At 39.1% G+C, this 23,355-nt stretch overlaps 1 protein-coding gene across 3 annotated transcripts in view; it reads right to left on the bottom strand.

Annotated features, from left to right (window-relative positions):
* The window catches only part of ptprfa (protein tyrosine phosphatase receptor type Fa), a 235,933-nt gene that overhangs the window by 18,580 nt on the left and 193,998 nt on the right, over positions 1-23,355 (bottom strand). For all 3 annotated transcript variants that reach the window (XM_026345312.1, XM_026345313.1, XM_026345311.1), the window contains exons 19-21: positions 12,677-12,840; positions 7,769-7,878; positions 3,924-4,021 (exon numbers count right to left, since the gene is read on the bottom strand). In XM_026345312.1, coding sequence (XP_026201097.1) covers positions 3,924-4,021; positions 7,769-7,878; positions 12,677-12,840 — 372 coding nt within the window. The remainder of the gene's footprint in view (positions 1-3,923; positions 4,022-7,768; positions 7,879-12,676; positions 12,841-23,355) is intronic.

The following is a 23,355-nucleotide window of genomic DNA, read 5'->3' on the forward strand; positions in this document are numbered from 1 at the left end:
CTAACCACGCTTACATATTTACCATGTTTTTGTGTCTCAACATAACCAAACCATCTTAGTTTCATTAATGTAACTGGATTTAGGAAACCCAGTTCTACAATAATTAAAAAAGACTGTAGCTGTCCTATCGTAGTGCTATTTTAAGAGACGTCTGCTGCCACAGGGGCACTATTTCACCATATCTAAAGGGAAGCCTGCCAGTTGCCATCAGGGTATCTAGCATTATAATACATATAGATATAATAATACAATACCATCAAGTATTGCAACAGATGCACACTAGTGCTACTCTTCGAAAACCAAATTAAGAAAAAAAAGTTCCTTTTGGTACTTGAACATCAGGAACTCAAGCATAGCACAATATTGGCAAGTATGATGGATGATACAGACGCTCCTATTGATAATATATTACTCATGCGAATGTGTGCATGTAGTGTACCAGTTTTCCATCGGGATATAGATATTCATAATAGTGGCAGCACCGGCAATATTCATTACCAGTGCAGAGGTACTGCTACTACTATTACAAAAGCTGTTTTAGGAGCCCCGTGGCTCAGCCACAGCCAAAAAAATATATTTTAACAGGGTAAACCAGCTCCCATTTGATACAGCTAAAAAAAAATAAATGTAATTATTATTATGTAATGGAGAGAAGTGCTGGTGTAGAGGCCATATGCTTTGTATGAAGTGGTCGCAGACTGGCTCATTTATCAGATGTAACCAGCTGTGAGATCCTCTGGCAGGTCTCATTTTAAACACAGCCATTATCAGCTTTTCATTTCAAGGCCTGCTACTCTCACTATGTACTACTAGCTATGAGTAGCTCCTATGCAACGGGACGCAGAGAGTGAGAGAACGAGTGCTTTACAGTCTGCAGATCAACTTTATTGAGTTCTTCATTATCAGATTCCTGCAGAGTATCTTACACATCAGCTAATGTGACTGATGGCTCTTCTAGATGAGCAGCAGTGAGTAAGAACCGCTCCACTCCGACGTCAGCCAGGCTAATAGAAACACAAATGCAACTTCAGTACTTCTTGATTTCCCTCCCTTAATCCCACAGTGCCATGCGTTGGTCACTTCAGCTAAAATAATGATCCCACATTACACAAAATGTGTACAGCAGTGAAACATGAAACAGAGACGTGTTTATAAGTCAGTGCAAAAGAATTTTAACAGAACTGGGGAAGGGCTGATCGTTGCAGTTGACTTGTCTTGTTACGTAACATAAGCTACCGCAGCGGGATTATAAGAACATGATACAAGAATGAACTGTAAAGAAACAATGCCTCACATCCACAGACAATGTAAATGACATGGTCAACACAACTGAACTATAAATTTCCCAAAGGCCAATGTGCTGCCAACTACTGCCGACTATGTTGTGAATGCACTGTACAGTAAGATAGAATGCAAAATCAATTTGCACAAGATTGCTGTGGTGAAGAGGCAGCTGAACCTGAAATGAGTTTCCTTCAGAGCGCCAACCATGGCCGTTCTCTGACGTTCGCCGACAGAGAAATGATAAGGAACGTGGAGATCCATAATGTGGATTTAATGTTGGGTTTTCCTGTCTCCCCCAGAAAAAGTGAGAGCTTGTATGGACGCTGAGGACACTGATGTGTGGATGCCTAGGCTGCAGACCACCTCCACTTGAAAAAAATGGATACCTGCATTTATTCTGTGCTTGTGTACATGGCACTTTACATTGTTCAACACCCTATTTCTCCCACTAACGGCAGCAAGCTATGATGCAAAGCTTTGACCTAACCTATTAAGAGAAACTGGCTTCAATGTCTTCATAAAGCATAGTTCAACATGGAAGCTCCCAAACATTAAACCTAAAAATCCTGCAACCCTCTCTACCCACCAAGCTACAGCTGCCAATGAAACTGGATCAATGGATGAGTCAAAACAAATCTGATTGTAGTCCCTGTAACTTCACATAAATATGATGGTCCTGTCAATTTCCCTGCTGCGATTCACCTGCTGTTCTGTTCAGACTGCAGTTTGTGCTACCAGTGACTTTGGGAATGAGCTGATCCAGCAAACATTATCACATAAAATGCTGTCATCAAACTGAGACTGATTATCAAACTGTAGAGTCTGACATCCTCACCTGATGGGTAAATTGTGGCAAAGGGAGATCAGGTAGAGCCTGTGCTTTCACACTTTCAGCTGAGCAAAGAAATTGGTTCAATACTTTTACTTTTACCAGAGTTTTTGTTTGCTACATAAGTATCTAGTAAATATTACATGTATTTTTGCCACCTCTGGGCTCTAGCCTGAATTAAGAAGAGAAATATTATTAGTATAAATATGAGAATTAGTTTGAATGTGCATTTAAAATATAAAATATTTGAAACAACGATCACCAACTTATTCTCATTTGAATGGAATATGATGTTGTTTGGCAATCACAACAGCCTGTCTCCAAAAAGTTACTTCCATTTCACCACATTGGATGAGAAAAAAAACAAACAAACTGGCAAAGGTAGAAAAGTTGATTCAGTTGCTGTTTCATAATTTATATGCCCCCTTCCTTCTGCTATGCATAAACAGTGCACCCATCTGTCTAGTTTATCCGCTTGGAAATTCACCACTTTAAATGCAAATTACCTTCCTTTGTAGGACATCAACAAGCCATAATCCCTCACTGGCTTTTACAGTAGGTAAAAGCAGTGAAATATTATTCTTAGAAAGGAGGCAGAGAACTCATGCATACTTAGCAGCATCCTTTTCACCAATGCTGAACTTTAACTCAGCAATAGTAAGACAGCTATATACACGAGTAGAAACATCTCAGGGCAAAAAGTGGGCTGGAAAATGTACTGTGCAAGGTATTTCACTGTCCATTTTCCAGATTGGTTTTGGTAAATACATGTTTACATGACTGAAACAAACAGCAGTGTTTATATAAAGTCTGTTTTATTCTGAGCCCTCTGATCCTCCGCCCCTCAGGCTTGTCTCAGAGTATGAGCAGGAAGTGTGGGCCACCTCTCCTCCTGATCAAGTCTCTAAGAGCTTTAATAAAACCTGTCTCACCTTGCCGTAAGGAGCTTCTCACCCACATTAAACTCTTTCTTAAACTGGGCTGACACTGGACACTGTTATTATCAGTTCCAGAGTGGCTGTTTCATTTTATTCTGATGAGAAGAAATGAATATTACATTTTTTTATATTGTTTGAAAATAGTGCTCTCATAAAAGGAAGACAAACAAATGAAGCAGAGACGTTTTATCAGTTCTGACTCTTTTACAACATAAATGTTTCTCAGTGTTTATCACACACACACACATATACAATTTATTTGATTTATATTTCAAGGGTTCACATACTTTTTCCACTAGCACTATGAGGTTTTTAGGGTTGTTCTCAATAAGGACATGAAAGATCAGAATTTTTCGTGTTATTATTTTAGACACATTATATTTGGTAATACTCCTGACTGATAATCTGGTTACTAAAGACCAGTCAAGATGCAGCTGAGTTTTAAACTGGTTCCAGTTGAACTGGACTTGTTCTAAAGCACGACTAAGTCAGTCAGATAGGGACAAGTGAGACTAACATCTATCACTGAACTAATACACAAGAGCTTGTTTAAATTCTAACAATAAGAATTTAACATGGAGTTAAAGCTCATTAATTTTCTATCTTTTACACCTTTCACAAACACAAAAACATATTTGTACTAATACAAGAAATATACTGTGACTAATAGAGTACAACAACAAATAGTTTGACAAAAAGTTTATATTCTTACAAGTGGCTGACAGAGGTAGCTGGTCCTAACGCTGAGCAAGCTGAAAACAACATGCTTTTTCTATTTATATATCTTTGTACATGTTACACTGTTGCCAACTATAAAGCTACAAAGTGTGTGTGATTTCACCTGAAAGCTGAATAAGAGCGGTTAGTGTTACCTCGTATTCCTGAGAGAAGCGCAATCCGTCATTGGCCTTGAGTCTCTCAATGTGGTCCGCCAGGTCACAGACAGTAATGGGTGGATGCTCCCTCATCCCTACAGCAGGAGGTAGAATGGTAAACACATTCCATCAAACGCACTAACACTGCATGTGCACGTGAGCACACGCACACACACAGACAACACAGGCAGAATGCAGATGCATGTTGAAAGCTCAGAGCTAACTTGTCACAGTGATATGGGCTGGCAGTGAGAGTGCTGTTTGCTGAGCAGCGGGATGATGTCTGTCTATGTGACTATGCAGCTCTTCAACAGCATGTTAAGACCAAGCTGGTGATGAGAGCATCAGTGAGCATGCTACATCACACAGCATCACACAGGTGTTTTAGGAGTGCAGGAGAACACTTCAATAACCTTATGTAACTTTCTATTAGATTTCATTTTATCTTTGTGTTTTGATGAGAACCATTTTGTGTACACATAACTGGCTGACATGTATAGGTAATGAGGCGAGGAGGTGACAGGGTTAACCAAGAGATCAAATGACTGTTGTGTTGAACAGAAGGAGAAAAAAGCAAGAATGGAAGGAAACATTAGTGACACAAGAGGAAGGAAAACTAACTTGGAGCATTCAGGCAACTGAGGACACTGGAACCTGTGGGGGAAAGACCAGGCAAAACAAGACAGCACAGGGGTCATTAAGAAGACAGCAGAGGATTAAAAAAAGAACACAGGGAGCACTGAAATTACAGCTCTATGTCTGTGTTGTTCTCTGTACTTTTCTGCAGCTCTGTCTTAGTATTCATATCACCCATGCATCAGATTATACTAATATCAGCAATGCTAAGCTGGTGACTGATGGTCAGTTTGTTCAGGCAGGTTTGCTGTTCGTTGTTGTTCTGTTTTCTCTCCTCTTCCCACACACTACGACCAATCGAGGCAGATGGCCACCCACTCTGAGCCTGGTTCTACTGGAGCATTCTTTTGTTATAAGGATTTTTTTCTCTTGACTGTCACCTAGTTTTGCTAAATTGGGATTTGTTGAAGCATCAGATCCCATCACTGGTTGGGCTGGACTGGTTATGGTTTGATGAGTATGAAAATAATGCAAATCACATGCTCAAAGGAAAGAATGTTGTGTTCCATTCTTCCAGTAGAGCTCCAGACACTTATACATTCAAAGCTGTTCTGACTTGACACCTCACTCAGACTGTGTTGGTTTTTCCTTTAATTTATCACCTAGTGTGTTTTCTAATTTTCCTCTCTGTGGTTTCTGTGGCTGCCATGTTTTCACAACACATTGTGGTGAAAAGGTTAGCCATCGTCAACTCAGACATGTGTTGTTAGATTTACATTAAAAACAATGGAAGCAGAGTTTACCTAACAGCATAAATATGGTTTAACTGGAATGAGGCACATTGTAAAATGGAAATGCTTGACTACAATACAGTCCACAGTTTTGACTTGAGTAAAGATGGTATCATCTTTCAGCTGCTTTGTTTGTTTCTTGTGAATAAACTGGAACTTTCTGAGGCTTCTAGGCCCCCCGGTGAGCTGTCACTGAAAGAAGAACAAAGGTTGGCAGCTAAATGAGTTGATGAATTTATGTTGGTGTAAACAACATCTGCCAAATTCCCTCCTACAGCTACCAGAAGTAAATGTCACCCATCTGACAGAGAGGAACATGGATGGAAAACAATGACAAACTGAGTGTAAAACCTCCCACTGAAAGACAGGAGGGAGAAAGAGATAAGAGAAGTAGGTGGAAGGGTGTGGAAGAGCAGAAAAAGTAACAGTGACTTTCTTCTCTGGCTATTTTTGATTAGAGGATACAAAGAGAAAGTAAAAGGCAGTGATAGACAATAAAAGCAATGAAACTGGTTGCAAGGGTTGAAATACTAAAGGTAATGATGAATGGTGGTGTCACAAAGACTGGCTGGATGAGCAGATCAACAAAACATCAGGCTTCAATCCAAGAGATCACGACCAAATGAAAACTTTTACCAGACCAAGATCTTTCTCTGAAACCCGGGCAAGTCTTTTTTGTGTTACACACAAAACAGTTAGACACATAGTGACAGTATTGACAGGTTTGGTAGGTAGAAACTGTTTCTTATGTCTGTATGAGCTTTAAAAGTGCCTAAATATGTCATTAGTAATGTATAAGAATATGTAAAATCTTTCCAGTTGCCAAGCATCAATATGTATCTGCTGTAACTGAATTCTGATCAAGTGTTTTGGCCATGATCATCATCATAGTTCTTTAAAGTGCCCATATTATTCCCTTTAGGGGTTTAAAAAAGGTCCCTAAAATGTACCTGCAATCAGTCATGCGGAAACACCACGTAGAATATAGTGAGTCTGAAAATGTGTGGGAATAAAAATGACCGGTTTTGCGGTCCCACCCACCAACCTCCCTCCTTTTGCAAATGTGTCTGTGACGTTTGTAAACCATGAATGAAAAATGAAAATAACAAAACATGAAAACGCTACAAGTTACAAATACAGTCTGTGAGAGTCTGTGGTCGCAGCAGACACAGGTGAGCTGCACTACATTATCACAGTGTTTAACATAGCATTGTTACATTAACATAGCATTTTGACATTGCTGTGCAGCCAATGTGGCTAACAAAGGAATCAAGTAAATAAACAAACAAACCACTTTAAAATTAAAGTAACACTTATGGCTTCAAACTTTGAATGATGCCCGGGTTTCGGTAGCAGACAGTCAGAATTAGTCCATCTTTAAGTTTCAGTCTTGAAATGATTCCAGATGGTTACAACAGTTTTTAGAAATGGTTGTAACTTATCTAATACTGGACTTCTCTGTCAAAAACAAATAAATCCACAGTTTGTGCAGAGGAAGAGGAGAGACTTCTGTGTTCATTCATATATCCAAAAGGTGATCTGTTCATCTGTTGGACTACGAGTGGTCTGTTGGTACGGGTGGTGTTTGGGCCCCTAAGACTCAATCATAAGTAATTTTAAGTGCAAACTTTGAATGAATCATTCAGGAAATGGTTTCTACAAAACCAGAAAATGTAAAGAAACTTGTTGTGTGTCATGCAAATGCAAATGTACATGCAGAGTCACATAAATGTACCCAAATGACCAAAAAGTGAAAAAAGTAGCATTTTAAGTTGGGTAATTGTCAATACTATGTCCAATCCGACTCACTAAGGACAGCTGTCTTTGCAGCACTGGACAAAATTACTCAATTTTACTTACTAAATTACAAAGTTTAGCACGGTGTAATGGTAGAGACAGCAAAGTTTATTTAAAAAGTATCTGTTGCATCATGATCTTCTGCTGATATAAACAAACTCTTTTGGACAGATACCTCTGGTGGAGAATATCAGGTGGTGGAGATGAGGAGCTGGTCAATCTCAACCTCTGAGTTGACAAGAATTCAATTGATATCGATATATTAGTGGAAATCTCTCAACATTGACTTAATTAGACTCAACCTTTACATAAAATTAACATTTGGTTTGAGCTTGCTCAGTATTTACTAAAGTTACTATAGCAAGCACTATATGACCTAAACACCCTTCATGTACTGACTTAAGGGTGAAAATGGGGACAATTCATTTGACTGTGGATAACCTCTGTAGGTTTGTGTTCTTCTTGTTCTACAGCTGTTGGATAAATAAAGATAATAAAATACTTTATTCATCCCCTTAGGTAACCAGTAAAATATGTGCTGATAGGATCAGAGAGACTAAAGCACATCTCTGTCAGGATCATTATGGCTATTCTGTTTGAATAAACTTCAGCTAATACTGTAGTCAGTGTGTTTCTGTGTGTTTGTATGTGTGTGTGTGTTTGTGTGTGTGCCCATGCCTTGTGTCTGGTAGTTGAGTCTCCTCATCTCTACAGGGTCTGAGGAGTGGGCCAGCAGTGAGTCTTTGACTCCTGCCATGTGGTCATCTTTGGCAGGACATGTTCGCTTCCTGGGGGAAGTAGAAGGGGTGTGTTTAGAGAAGATAATCACGTGAGTTAGAAAGGGCCACAGTGAAAATGAATTCATACCATTCGTAGAATTAGACACGAAAAATGTTTGAACCAACACAAGTGGAAAATAGAACACAATATGAAAAACAATGAGAAACTATACAGTTAACAAACAATAAAACTTAACGTATACTGCATTTGCAATCCACTTTGAAAGATCAGACTGACGTGTAAATAAAAAGTAGTGTATATGTTTTTTACTTATATTTTTTTCCAGGTAAACTCAGGAGGACATTGAACTAATTAGGAGTTCCTTTTATTGAACATTGTGCATCTATGTCTATGTCCAAACGTTTGTTTGTTAGAGTGAAGATTAAATTCTGACATATTAATGTGGATACACTAAATGTAATATAATGATAATAATGATGGGCTGTGACTAATTAAAGTTCAGTGCTTTATGTTCGGCCTATGGTTAATAGAGCACAAGAACTCATTTGGGGGTATGGTCTGCAAATACCCCTTTCATTAGACAGTTGATATGTTTGTATGTTCTTCTTAATCAAATATACTAACAGGGGTGGTAAACACATGTTTTGATTTCTTTTAATTTGCGTCTTAATCCTTAAAACAACAGCAGCCGTCAGAGTTCAAGCAGTTAGCATCTGACCCAAGTGCTGGACACAATGAACCACTGCAAATTACTTTCAGGCACTTTGTATATTTATAAAGCCAAAGATGCTAAATGTACCATATATACTACTTTTCTCATTTTGAAAATGTAGTACTGAAACATGTGCACTCTTTGTAGCTTGGCTACTGTCTGAAGTGCCGTGCATGTGGATGCTATCCCAGTGGATACTGCTTGACAAAGCAAATTAAACAGAGGGATACCTCAAATTGCTTTAAGCAACAGGGCATTTGGTGAATGTGAGAAGAATTAATGAGACATTTTCTTTTACTTCACCATTGTTGTGCCAAAAAAAAGATTCTTTTGTCAGCTGATGCATCATTTGCTTTACAAAACTACCATAACATGACTGAATGACTATGTATACATTAGTGATGAAGACAGTCAATATGTATAATGGAAGGCAACACAAACAGAGGAGTGAAAAGTTCACTGTGATGTCAGTTTTTGCCTTTAGGTGATATCAGGATTGGATTTTTCAGGTCTGGCGTATGTTTTGTTGGTGAGAGGCTGAGAGGTGAAGAAAACTCTGAGGGAGGATTATTCTGAAGGGAAGATCAGCAGGATTTTTGAACTTAGCTGAAGCAGCAGAAAACACACTCAAAGAAAGAAACATGTTAAGATGTAGTCACTCACCCTGACACACAAGACACACACATTTCCAAGTGCTGTCGAGTGAGGCTCATATATGTAAGAAAAACAACAACCCCCCCTAAAAAAAGAATAAAAGCTTGCACTGAGACAAGCTGGGATGGTGGCATGAAAAGTGAATGGGAAACAACGAGGATCTGTCATTTCACATCATCACTGCCAGAAAACACAAGCATGAGCCAGAAGGATGTTTTACACAGCGGGAACAATGTGCAGAGAAACTCTAAGGGATGAAGTGGAGGGACAGCAGACAGAGGCACTAACCTTTCTTGTTTGCTGCATCCACAGAAAGTAGGAAGACATTAACAAGAGAGAGAGAGAGAGAGAGAGAGAGAGAAAGGATTCATTTACAAGTTGTCAGCAGCAGGAGTGAAACACTGTGTCGCAGTGAACAGAAAGTGCACCTGACAGAGCCCTGTGCTCCTTATCTGATCCACAGCCAGCTGAGTGGCTTCACCTAGCAACACATCTCCATTAATTAGTGTTTAATGAAGGTCCTGAAGAATAAAGAAACCACTGACTCATATGAACTATTCTGAAACCTTTGAACTCCTGGCATTGACTCATCACCCCAATCCCAAACTCTCAGAGCTGTGACAAGTGATGAATGAAGTAATAAAACCAGAACATTTAAAACATTTCTTAATAGAACAGGAAATCAGAGCACTGCATTTTCAATGATTTATCTTTTTCTATTAAATCTTATCAGTGAACAAATGAGGGGGCAGCAGGCGCACCCAGTGCACAGGAGGCACCGTGCTGCAGTGCTAACACTCCACCTGCACCCCGTCACCTCTCCACCACCTGATTGATCATTAAAAATCTGCTCTCTGCAGTGTGGATTTAAATATTGTTGTCTGCTTTACGATCCCAACCACAGTCTGATATGATTATTGGGTTTAAGCAGCTTTATAAATGGGGCCCAGGTCATGGTTACTTCAAATGTGCTGCTCAGTGGCAACTTGAAGTTCTTGGAGAAACTCCCATCCTCATCAGATGTAGCTGACTGGATAGGGCTTGAACTGCATCGAGTAGTGAAGTCACTAACACTCACTGAGTTTATGAGAGTTTTTCCACTTGGCCATGGTGCGTCATTGCGTTCACAAGTGTAAGTGTGAATGTCTGTGCGGTGGCCTGGGGCTGAGTTCAATGGGGTGACAGGACCATAAGTGGCTGATAAGTGATACATAGACCAGCCCCCCTGTTGAAAGCTGTCCCAGTTATGACAGAGGGAATAAATGTAGATGGTGTCAATCAGTTCTTCCTCTTGTAGTAAGAATTGGGGAATCCTTTCAAATGAGAAGTCAAAGATCTCTACTAATCCACTTTCCACTGATCAGTAGCTTTGGGACAAAATCAAATTGAGAACCAGTAGGTATATTTCCTTTTCCATTGCTTTGTCGTTTTCATTATCTGTTTGTGTGTTTAGGAATTTGTTTATTACCAGTTTAATTACCATCTAACCTTTCTGCTCTGTTGTGGGTGTGAGAGCACTGAGCCAGGAACTACATTCCAATATCTACAGTATTAGCTCTTACACTGCAATTTACACCACATACATATTGCAACAGGTCATATTTTTTGGAAAGCTGATGGATTGTTGCTGCTCCTTCTGTAATAAACTGTGTCTAACTTTTTATATTTTCATAGGAAGAGTGGGGGAAGAATCCATTTTACAGTCCATCTTAACACTGTAGACATTTCCCCAGATTTGTGCTCATTCACCAAAAGGCAGTTAAAGACATGATGATTACTCACAGAGCTAACTATTGGCTCAGTCACAAGACTTTCCTACAATTTCTCTCTAATATTTGGTTTAGCCTGCCCTAGCACTTCTCTCTGTCAAAAGCTACTGAAGAGGGACAAAGATTTTCTCAGCTATCAACAGACAGTTAGTTGCATCTTTCAAGTGTCAGAAATAAGGATGGGAACATTTTAACTGTACACAGTGCTGCTCGCATGAAGTAGATCTAACAATTATCTTGACATAGCTCTTTCATAATTGGCTTAGTTTCCAGATGAAACTCTGTTCAGAAGCCTGTTCCTAAGTCAGATATGAGACAGCAAACCTCTGGATTACCACACAAACCAAATGGAAACCAAAGGCTGACTGAAAGATAGAATAACAAATACATCAATGCCCTTGGCAGGGTTGACATGCATGTTTGTGAAGGCATATGTTGAGGTTTTAGACAGAGAAGAACTGCTTGCACGTAGATGAAGTGCACATGCTTGACTGTCCTGGCTGCCTACTGTCTCGTATTGAAAGTGAAGAAGAGTAAATATGGAAAGTTGAGCAGCTGAAGTGTGGTATCCAACAAGAATAAGCAAACACTCAGCTTTCTGCTATAACCAGTATCCTCAGTTTTCAAACAATTAAGAAGTGTCATGAGAATTAAAGGTTATGTAACGCAGTCGTAAATGTATACTGTGTATATACTGTATTTACATTTCCGTCAGATAAGTAAAGGTTCAAACTAATTAACAAATTAAAGTTTTTGCATAATTCAATGTGCATATTTCTCACAGAACTGTACAAATATTTCTTAACAAATATAAGAATGGAGAGAATAAAAGGAGGAAGTAAATAAGACAAAACAAATTCAGTCATTTGAGCAGTGCAGCAGCCATATGGAAGCCCCCATCAGGCCAGTCAGCCGCTGCAGATGTTTGACCATGGAACAGGAAGCACAAGCCAACTGTTAGCCTTGAAGAGCAGAGCTGCAGGGCAGCTCACAGTGCCTTTCTCCCATATGCCATGGAGGACCTTTGCCTAAAGGCTGACTCAGCCAAGATGAGTGTCTGTGTCTACTGTAGAAAACACTGCACTCTGACCATTTCTTGGTGCCTGCCTCTTGTGAAATGTTCTTGACATCTGCTGTACTGAAGAAACTGCTGCAGGTCTCTCTCTGGACTGTGCTAAAATGATCACTCAGCTAGATGACATGAGGAGTACGATGAGCACACATTGCCTTCAAGGTCCTATTGCTGTTTTTTATGACAAATGACAGAAAAACACTTGCAGTAATAATTGTATATCATACTTTCACTTATTAACTTTCTCCAACCTGAACTGATTTCATTCTCAGTTCTGACTCAATTCCACAACTGGACAAATGTACAGCACATACAGCACTGTATCTCTATTTTATTTAGGGGCTTATGCTGTATTTCTTTTTCGAGAGGGCCTCTACTGGGAGTAGTCTGTCTTTGTTGGAAGAGTGCATAGTTTCTTTCAAGTATGTGGGTGTATTTCTAGCAATTTTGTATTTTTTAAAGCTCATACTTTCACTATAGATATGACTCATTCAAGATCAGCCCCCTCCCCACAATGATACTTTTTACTATCTATGATTTACATTAATATTGAAACTTAGCATGAAAATGGCCAAATGTAAAAAATAATAGCTAAAAACTAAAGACTTGCAGTATTTGTGCTGCAGTTCCAGACTTACCTCTTGAAGAGAAGAATTGCGATTACTATGATGATGATGAGAATGACAGCCAGGACTGGGCCCATCACCCACAACATCTCTGGGTCCTCAGTCTGCCGGGACATCCCATTGTAGAGTTTCACCATGATTGGGTCGGAGAACGGACTGGCTGCAAACGTCCTCTGCTGCAAATGACCAGAGGATGACCCAAAGTCAGTTCAATCACTGAGCTCCAGAGACAATGAACATGATGGGATCAGATCTTCAATTTAGTCACAAGTAAAGACAAACAGAAGAAAAACAAAAAAGATTTGTGTGCTGTTAGCTGTTTGTTTGTATGCGTGACTTCTTTGACTTTTTACTCATAAATTTCTGAGTAATTAATGCAGAAAACCTGGTCATTCCAGAGGGTCACAGAATTTTTCTTGCCATTCTGGATAAACATAATGTGTCTTTTATGAAATGAGCAATTAGGAAGAAAGAACTGAGAAAGCACTCTTAAGTCTTCACACACTGGCCGCACACACATGCACACACCTTATGATAGATGATAAAGAATTTCACCTGCCAATTTTCTTTTTTTTTTTTAATTTCCTTCAGCTTCTACCGTTGCTGGAAGCCATCTAGTACTGTGTTATCACTTAGAAGTCTCTCCAAGGACACCTCTGTAATTCCAACAAACAGAAACTGAAAAATCAAAGCATAAGTCTGGAGCTCTGCTTCCATGACAGATAGCTGAAGTCTTCAGATTAGATTGGAACTTCAGTTATACACCTTACTACCTTTTCAGTGTAACACCCAGAAATCCCTTATGTAGGTTCCCACTTGTGGGTATGATTGCTGTCACCTGTTAACTCTTAATTCAGCAAGACTGTGGCTACAATATCAGAGGAAATGGTGTTGTTCAACTCAATACAACAACATGGTGCCTATTCAGCAAAGATCTTTCCTTTTCAACGTGAAGGTAACATAGCTGGGTGGTAAATAATTGTCCACTTAGGATAAAAATATCTCTAAAAGTTTTTTTTGTGAATGTAACATTTTTTTTGTTCATGAGTCTGCTGCATGATGAGATATGAGGAGATATAATAACTCTGCCAAGACATTTCCAGTTGCAAGTTAATTATTTCTTCTTGTTTTTGTGTAGCAATAGCATAGAGTTGTGTAGTAAAGCTGGTGATGCTAACAAAGCATATACTGTATATTGTTAAAAGTATGCGGGATTAAATAGAATATTTAATTTTGATGATTGAAGATGTTTTATTGATGGTTTTTATTCAGATATAAGTTGTGTAGATGTCATAAAATTATATATTTTCGTTAACAGAAACAACAATAACAATTACCCAGTACAAGAACAAAAGAATAAACAGCAATTTAAGGGGTCCTGTGCAGTTTCACTTTACAAAGAGTTTTCTTCCTCACTACCTTGGTAAATTGTCCTAGCACCACCATAAATGATGATGACATTGAGAATTTCATTCTAACTAAGTCAGTCCAACACACCGACAATTACAAAAAGGGGTTGGTGCTTCGGTTACTTTCATCTGGTGTTCACAGACTAGAGGGATTGGATAATAGATTAATGTGCTTTCCTGTCAGCTCCGTGTACACACACAGTGTTCTGACAGCCTGTTTCAGGTGATGGCAGTTGGTTAATTGTGACAGTGGTTAGAGAGCAGTAGAGGAGGACAGCTTATTGTGAAGTGCCCGCTGAGGCCAGGGAGGGGGGTGGGGTGGGGGGAGCACTGTGGAGGATACGCATCAGCAACATCCTTTGAGGACAAATCCAATAATGCAGACAAATTCACTATGCCTTTTGGACAGCAGTGTAGACCTGAGGCCAGCTCTGGCTGTATCCTTGTCATTATTAAACAACAGGGTTGCCTCTCCTATCCAAACCACACAGTCCCATCTCACATGGCCACTAGGAGGCAGAATGTCTCAGTAATTAATCACTATCCATCACTTGTACAGGCTAATCTGTTTCTGGTCTTAGTACCAATCAATCACTTAAACCAAGAAAGTGCTATAATGTCCAAGACATCATAAAACTCAACTGTCATTCAAAAACAGAAATGATTAACGTGTGTGACATGTTTGCACAGTGTGATAGACTCAGCTAATGCAGACTACTGTGAAACAACTGTGCAACTGCATTTACAACCCCTATTTAACATTTTGTTAAGTGTAAATTTTGGGATCTTACAGTACTAGGTGTTGCAGCACCAGCAACCATTGTTGAACCACTAAATTAAGGACTGATGCTGTAATATCATTTACACTTTAGTGTGTTGACCACTGGTCATTTTGATTGTTTCTTATTGATCTCCAACAAGCTCAATATTCTATTCTAAAATATTCTACATTTGTAAAAAACTACTAGTAACTAAAGCTGTTGGTTGAAAGTAATGGAGAAAAATGTGCCTTATCAGTTGTACTGACATTAAAGTAAAAGTAACACAAGAGAAATGGTCCTCCCCAACAGCTATGTAGCAATGTAGTGTGGAATATAAATAGGGGAAAATTTAATCCTGCAGTCAGTATAAACAAATCATTTGTTACTATCACCCATCACTTTTCCTATGTATGAATAAATATCCATTTTGCCACTATCTGTTGTAAACAATAGTTTACATTTTATATTTCACATTTTCTGTGTAGAGAGACTCATGAGAGACAATAAACAAAAAAAGAAATAGTAGTATCAAACCTAACATGCCTTAACCTTTGGTCTCTAAGAGCATGGATCAAACTGTAAAACCATGGATTTGATATGTTTGTTGCTGTAATTCAGACATGATTATTAATCTGCAGTGTGTGTGGAGTCTAAGTCACGAATTCTCAAATAATGTGGCTTGACACAGCAGCACTCATGCTGACTGACTGACTGACTTTGACAAAGTTGTGCAGTTCCCCTTTAACATCATAAACCACCTGACTGTCTGTCTAAAACCAGTTTAGTGCCCCAAAAGCCTTTGGAGAGGGGTAATCTTTTCTTGCAGCATTAGAAAATATCACTGCATCGTTAACTTTCAAAGGAAACTACTTTAGTTCTCCATAAAAAAGGATTCCATCTCAATTACTGACTAGCTGCAGTGCAGAACTGTGGGATGTTGGACATTCTCAATATAATAAACACTGAGTAGAAGTTACATCGATCAATTTGCATGTTGAAAATCTATTTAAGAAACTGTGCTCCTTGTCACTTTATGTTCTTTGAGACGAGTGTATCAAGTTGGACTTTGGTAATGAATGAGACTGTGAATATTCCTGTGAGCCTGATGGCGCTCTGTCCACAGCAGCTCCAGCTCCGGATGCAGTGTCTCTGGGTGAAAGCTATAAACACGCTTTTTAAAACAATGTCACAAATGACTGGCTTTTCTTCCTTATTGATTCACTGATTTCTCCACGTTTTTCACACACTTTTTCACTCGAACATTCATTGTCGGCGGTTGTGATAGCCGTGCTGACAGCTACAAATGAATTATACATGAACTCTGTGGCCATAAGAGATTTATTGAACATTTGTCATGTTGTGAAATGCTGAAATGAAACAAATGCATTTTGACAGAGGATGGTCTTATGGATGGACATACAGTATCTAACTCTACAAAGCCTGTTTTTACACTTAGTGCATGTTTATGTTTAAAAGCTAGTAAAAACTGACATTTGATGGCATCCGATGGCCACTTCAAACACAACAGAAAATATCACCAATCAACAAGAAGACAAAAAGAGATTGTTGGTGCTCAGAGCTTGGCATTCACTTGATGACACTAATCTATACAGGCATGGACAAAATTGTTATACAAATAAAAAAAAATTACTAAAAATTAACTTTTAACTAAATTAGACATTGTATTGAGTTGTGGTTCAACAGAAGTGTTTACAAAAAATAAACCAATGAAACTGACCTGGACAAAAACTCTTAATGAGACTTCTGCACCTGTCGACAGGTATTTTGGCCCAGTTCTCATGAGCAAACTGCTCCAGCTGTCTCAGGTTTGAAGGATGCCTTCTCCACATGTTTATTAAGAATTAGACCAGGACTCATGGTAGGTCACTTCAGAATAGTTGACTGATTAGTTCTTAACCATTCTTGTGTGTTTTCAGCTGCGTTTTGAGTTATTACCCATGATCTGTGACTGAGACGAAGCTTTCTGACACTGACCAGCATGTTTCTACAGAATGTCTTGCTAATCTTAAGATTTCATTTCACCCTGCACAGATTTGAGCAAAGCAGCCCCAGAACATAACTGAGCCTCCTCCATGTTTCACATTATGTACAGTGTACTTTTCTTTGTATGCTTCATTTTTGCATCTGTAAACATGTTGTGACTTGCCAAAAAGTCAGAGTTTTGTCTCATCTCATCATTCTCCCAGAAGCTTTGTGGTTTATCAATATGTATATTTATGCTTTTTTATGATTTGCTTTCAACAGTGGAGTCCTCGGTTGCATTCCATTAAGCCAGTTTTGGCTCAAACAGTGACTGATGGTGCACTCTGATACTGATGTACCTTAAACCTTGGAATTTTAACTATCTATTTGGAAGTTGTTCTGGGCTCTTTGATTACCATTCGTATTACATATATATCTTCAATTTGTAATCAGTTGTCCTCTTGCTGCCTCGCCCAGGGAGGTTTGCTACAGTCCTATGGACTTTAAACTTCTGAATATTATGTGCAACTGTAGGAAACACAGGAACATCAAGCTGCTTGGAGATGGTCTTAGAGATAGCCTTCACATTTAACATGTTTGTCTATAATGTTTTTTCTAATCTCCTGAGACAACTCTCTCCTTAGCTTTCTGTGATCCATGTTCAGTGTATTAAACCATGTTACCAAATAGCACAGTGAGTACTTTTCACCCAGTAAATAGGCACACTGACAGTTTGAAGAAACCTGTGATGCTAATTACAGGACACACTTTAGTTTAACATGTTCAAATGGTCAAATTATTTTAAATATTTTCTTGGGGTATCATCATTTTTGTCCAAGCCAGTGTGTTTTTATAGTTCTTTTGTTGAACCACAATTTAAAAGCAATGTTTTTGTATATTTTTCTTTATTATTTTTTACGTTATTTCAGTTACCGTTGTGGATTGTTCTGTTTTTAATGGAAGGGTTTCAACAATCTTGTCTACATCTGTACATCACATACACTGAATTGACTGAGAAATCTGATGAATGACAATTGTCCAGAGAGTTATCCTTGTACATTTGTTTCTCTCATGAAACTGTATAACTTAAAGTGACTCTTGTGAAACTTGCCTTTGCCCTTGTGAGATTGTGCACCAGACTTTTATCTTAAGGAGTCAGATTGGAATTCACCTCGAGATGAGAACCAACTGCAATGTCACAACTGCCAGAAAAAACATCTCCCTCCCATCTGAAATTCATAAAAAGAACTGTATGTATTAGATTATTTGAGTAAGTTTCTATCAGTTGTGTGCTGATGTAGACATGCTTATTTAGTTTTGCAAGAGAAAATAAACTACTGCCTTATTTATCCCATTGGAGGTCCTGAGATGTTTGTTACAGAAATTTTCCTATCAACGTGGATTCAGTACATTTAGCAATACATACAATTCCTCTATTTCTGCCAGTGCAGCTACAGATTCATGTGAACTCACCACTCTGCTGCTCTTGACCAGTGATAATGTGGTCATGTATGTATAGTAATTGATTTTTTGGATACAGTTTTCTCCACTCTGGCTTCTCTCAGACTTATCAATATTTTTTTAATTATTCTCTGAGATGCTGGCATTGCTTTTCTCCTCTGGTATCCAGGGCCAACACATCCTACCACTGTTCAAAATTATTACATCCTAGGAATTAACCCTAACTGCACAGTAGTGCTAAACAGCTAATGTGGCTTATGTTAGCGTCTCTCTGACTCAGTAGCAGGAAAAAATTACAGGCTAATTACAAAGAGGCACAGTCAGGATGTTCTAGAGATGTCAAGTGAAACTATTTTTATGACATTTTTATGAGGCATTCGCTCTGACAAACACATTTTTGCACTATAGATAATAAAAAATAATAATGAATAATTTATTTAGATGCGCAATGCTGCACAAAAGAAAGTTCTTAATCTGAAAACCACCACACAACTGAGTTAAAGGACACCGTTTTAGGAAGTTTCACCTGCACCTCTTACAAAAGTAAATCATATGTTTAATACACTCATTTCATTCAAGAGAGCATGTGTACTTGTGTGTGCATGTTTGTGTTATGCCCCCCGATATGATCTGCCAACTCTGCTTTCTGCCCACACAGAATGAATGTGACTTTTATGTATTGGGATTTATAGGAGTGATCTTTCCATAAAGTGATATTTTACTGTAATACTGAGATTTTGTTGCAGTAACTTATCAAATTGATTATTATCCTCTCCCTCTAATAACTTTAATTCCTCTGGATGAAGTTACCTCTTTTGTATACACTGGTCACTCTCCAGACACTGTATGGCAGACACTAGCTAAACCTGCAATATCCTCATTTAAATATGGCTACCTCCACCTAATTGCTGTTGTCAATTATGCAGTTCTTCTTAGTAGATCACCAGCAAAATGCCCACAAACAAAACACACAATTTTCAAAATAGCACACTCAATTTAATACTTGTTATTGGGAAATCAGAGCTATACTGTTTTGCTCACCATGCTTAAACCACTACCTTTATTTGCTGGTACAGTATAACTCTAGATAACTCCTACTTGATGGACTGTGTAGGCGTAGGGAATAATGTTGTGGGAGAAAGGAACAGTTAGTAAAAACACCCTAGATGTTTAGAACTACAAATTAAACAAAATTATTATTATTTTTTTACATTTTGCCATTGAAATAGACCATCACTTCTCAAAATAACTTCATGCCGTTAATGCTTTTTCCAGATCCACATTACATATATACATTCTGTCCTGTATTGACATTAGTCCACCAACACACAAGGATATTCTTGGCATAATGGTGATAAATTACATTTATTCTTTCATTAGAGTGAATTGTTCCCAGGTCAGACACACACTACCATGCAGCCTCCTGACGTCTAACCAGTTACAAATGGTCCGCACTTATATAGCGCTTTTCTACCTAGCAGGCACTCAAAGCGCTTTACACTGCTTCTCATTCACCCATTCACACGCACAAGCACACGCACATTCACACACCGATGGCAGAGCTGCTATGCAGCTGACCTGACTCACCGGGGGCAACTAGGGGTTCAGTATCTTGCCCAAGGACACTTTGGCATGTGACGTGGCAGCCGGGAATCGAACCACCAATCCTATGATTGGCAGTCAACTGCTCTACCTATTGAGCCACAGCCACCCCGTTACAACACTTCTTTAAGTGACTGAGCATAGGCTACTTTTCCAACTCTGTTACTAATTGTACACGGAAGAGACCTTGAAACCTTAACAGCTAAAAGCTATAGAGCTTGATAACTTGTTCAGCTCACATGTCTCGTAAGCTCTTTTTTCTGTAGTACGTTTTGGCACTAGTAAAGTACTGCCTGAAGCTAAAAAAACTTTTTCTTTCCTTTTTTTTTTGTAAAATGACATATTTCCCACCTTAAGATGCCACGGAAGCATATTCTATTGGATATTTAGATAATCTCAGGAGGCTTGTTTAGAAGGAATCAAACTCTGCAGCTCAACCTGGTAGATATGAATCCTTTCAGGGTGAAACGTGCTGCTGCTACATCTACAAGCTGGAGAGATGAAGAAATTTGGCTTTAATGGCAGTAGGAGGATGGATATATCTGCTATTGTTTGTGATTGTCAACAATCTGACTGATAGACAGAAATGATGTGTGATTTTAATATATTTTGACGTCTATGTCCACCTCAACTGGAGCCTTTCATTCACACTGTGTCTATTTGCTACAACCTGGATGTGATCCAGCATGCTCAGTGTGTTTCCCAAAATCCCCAGTCTTCTCTCCCCCTCTCTATCGTTTCCTCCTACTTCAAAAACTCCTTACAGCATCTGCGCCATTCTCTCTGCAATGATTGCAGCATTTCTCGCCTTCACAAGTCCGCCTGTGCATTTCCCTCAGGTGCCCTTCCCTCCCTCCTCCCATTAAGCTCCCTCTCTTTTCTCATTTCCTCGTTCTCCTTACCACTCTGTCACTCCCACAGGGCTTTGCATTCATAGGGAGCTATCCCTCTTCCTTCATCTGCTGTAAGTGACCACACTGTTTATATGGCCTTTTTCTTTTATACAATTTCACACATCCCAGCTTGTTTACCAGCAACAGTGGCCACAGAAATCAGCTGTGCCCTTCTGTTATAGCCCCCCCATCCCCACCCTCAAGCTTCTTTCTTTCCCTGCCTATTCTACCCTCCTCCTCTTGCATCTACCCTTCAAGCAGCTTTGCAGCAGCAATGAAAGCTAAGCTCACTTTGCCTGTTTTCAATGTGATTAGCTTTCTATTTTTATACAGGCTTGAATCACATTCAGCTGTGTGTCATTTTCTGAATGATGGCTCCACTGCTCTGTTCTTAACACAATGAAACAAGTATTGTCCAAGGCTACACTTTTGACAAAAGCAGTGATTAGGAGGTTGGTGGGCCAGAGAAAACTAAGTCACTGTGGAGTGACAGCAGGTAATTTCCGTGTTATGTGATTAAATGGCCCCTGAATGTCAGTTAATTTGAATTAACTACAATTATTTGATACTAACCTGACTGCACATGTAAAAAGGAACACAAATAGGTATGCAAATTATGAGCCCAACCCCCCCCCCCCCCCCGATAAATTACTAACCCTAATGAATTAATGGTTTTAAATAGCCAATGATGGCTTGAAAATTAGATTGAGCAACTCTCAGAGCAACTCTGAGCTAGGACCTGACAAAACCGCTGAGATAAATGGCTGCATGGTCTTTGACATTCGTGCTATGAGTGTGAGTACTGTTGATGTGAAGATTCAGTTTGAGACAGTATGAGCTTAAGCTTAGTTAGTCCCCAAGTCAGAGGTCCCTACTAATGTATATATAAACTATTTGGCCTGTCTGTGGGTCTTTACGATGCCATAAAACTGAGATCTTTGTTTCCTGACTCTTTACTTCCATGTATTCTTAGGACAATACAGAAATACAGAAGTCCAATTACACCAACAACACTGGGGAAGCCCACTATGCACCGTGTGAACGTCCTGTGGAAATCAATGAGGTGTACTGTGTAATGAAGCTGTAAAATAGTAATAGTTTGAGTATTTACTCTGCTGATGGAAGATTGCAACAGGCACAAGTCATCACTGCTGCCTTTTTTAATGTTTGACGTTACAGTGTTGTTGCATTGGGTGAGTCATGCAAGTACATCTTTAATGAGACTGACCACAAATATGATTCCTAGGTCATTACATGGTCTGTGTAATCTTACTGTCATTCAGAAGAGCAGAGTGTCTCCTCTCTTCTCCTAGTCTTCACCTTAGAAGCACTTTGAATGTTTTTTATCTTTAAAAGGATTTTTGCTTGATGTATGATCCAAGTTATGTTTAGCTGTACCTCAATAAAAATACTGTAAACTGGGGGAAACTCTGCTAGCTCCATTCATCTTGTGTTTTTGTGTAGAAATATAAAATGAGGTTTCTGATATATAATATGGCTGATTACTGCAGTGTGAGGTTGCACAAGTTCCCAACTGAACAGAGCTCAGATGACTCTAGTAGCCAAATATGCTCAGCTTAACAGTGATTTAAATGATAGAAGCATTGTGAAACTCATGTGGACTGGAAGCAGTGTGCCTGTGAGTGACAGCAGGGATCACAGCTTTACTGCTTAAAAGATTTACCTGCACGTGCATGCATGATTCAAGGACATGATTCACATCAGTGCAACGTGCCTGGCATGTGTGCACCGCTGCCTGGGGGGCTGCTCTTTTGTTCCACATATAGAAAACACTGGTAGAGGAAAAATAATGCTATTGACGACAAACTCTGCCCTATTTATTAAGCAACGCATGGCCACTGGAAAACGTATAGAACACAAATTGTATTAGACTAGTAAATAGTTTCATGAGATTTATTCATCTGATTTTAAAAGGCCACAAATGCCGACAAAACTGCAGATTCACATATTAAAAAGCCACCCACGTTTCCTCAGACAGCCCATCATCCTCCAGTGTAGTTTTATGATTTATTAAAGGGCAAGAAGTGTCAAGCACAGCCTTGGCCTTGGTGAACTTTTCCTGACACTGCACCACTGCATAGAAGGCAGACTGTGATATCTTAATCCAGCCTTATGCTCACATTTGCTTCTCTGTCACGCAGTCACAGCTGGGTGGGGCCACTGTCTTCAACTGCTGTAAGTGCAAAAAGAATAAGTGGCAATAAACAACGGCCAGACTTAAATCCAATTGTATTGTTACTAAAGCATGGTCCTGCCAAGGTTCCACTGATCAAGGGCACTAAAAACATTATACCGTGGAGGAAACAACAACCCCCCTTCATGTATAATACAGTCCAGTACATCAGCCATTCAAACTGTGGCCTTAGAACTCAGCAGCTTTCTGGTGTATCCCTGATCAGCTGCGGTTTCTGAGCAGTTTTGAGTTCCAGCTGTATGGTGGCAATCAACGATTCATTCTAAACTCTAGTGAGATTATTTGAATATTATTTAGTTATATTTCATATGTTGTAATTGACTTAGTTAATGATGGAGGCAGTGCTGTGAAAATAACTATTAAAACA

This window comes from Anabas testudineus, chromosome 4 (assembly GCF_900324465.2).
Source record: "Anabas testudineus chromosome 4, fAnaTes1.2, whole genome shotgun sequence".
NCBI classification, from domain to species: Eukaryota; Metazoa; Chordata; class Actinopteri; order Anabantiformes; family Anabantidae; genus Anabas; species Anabas testudineus.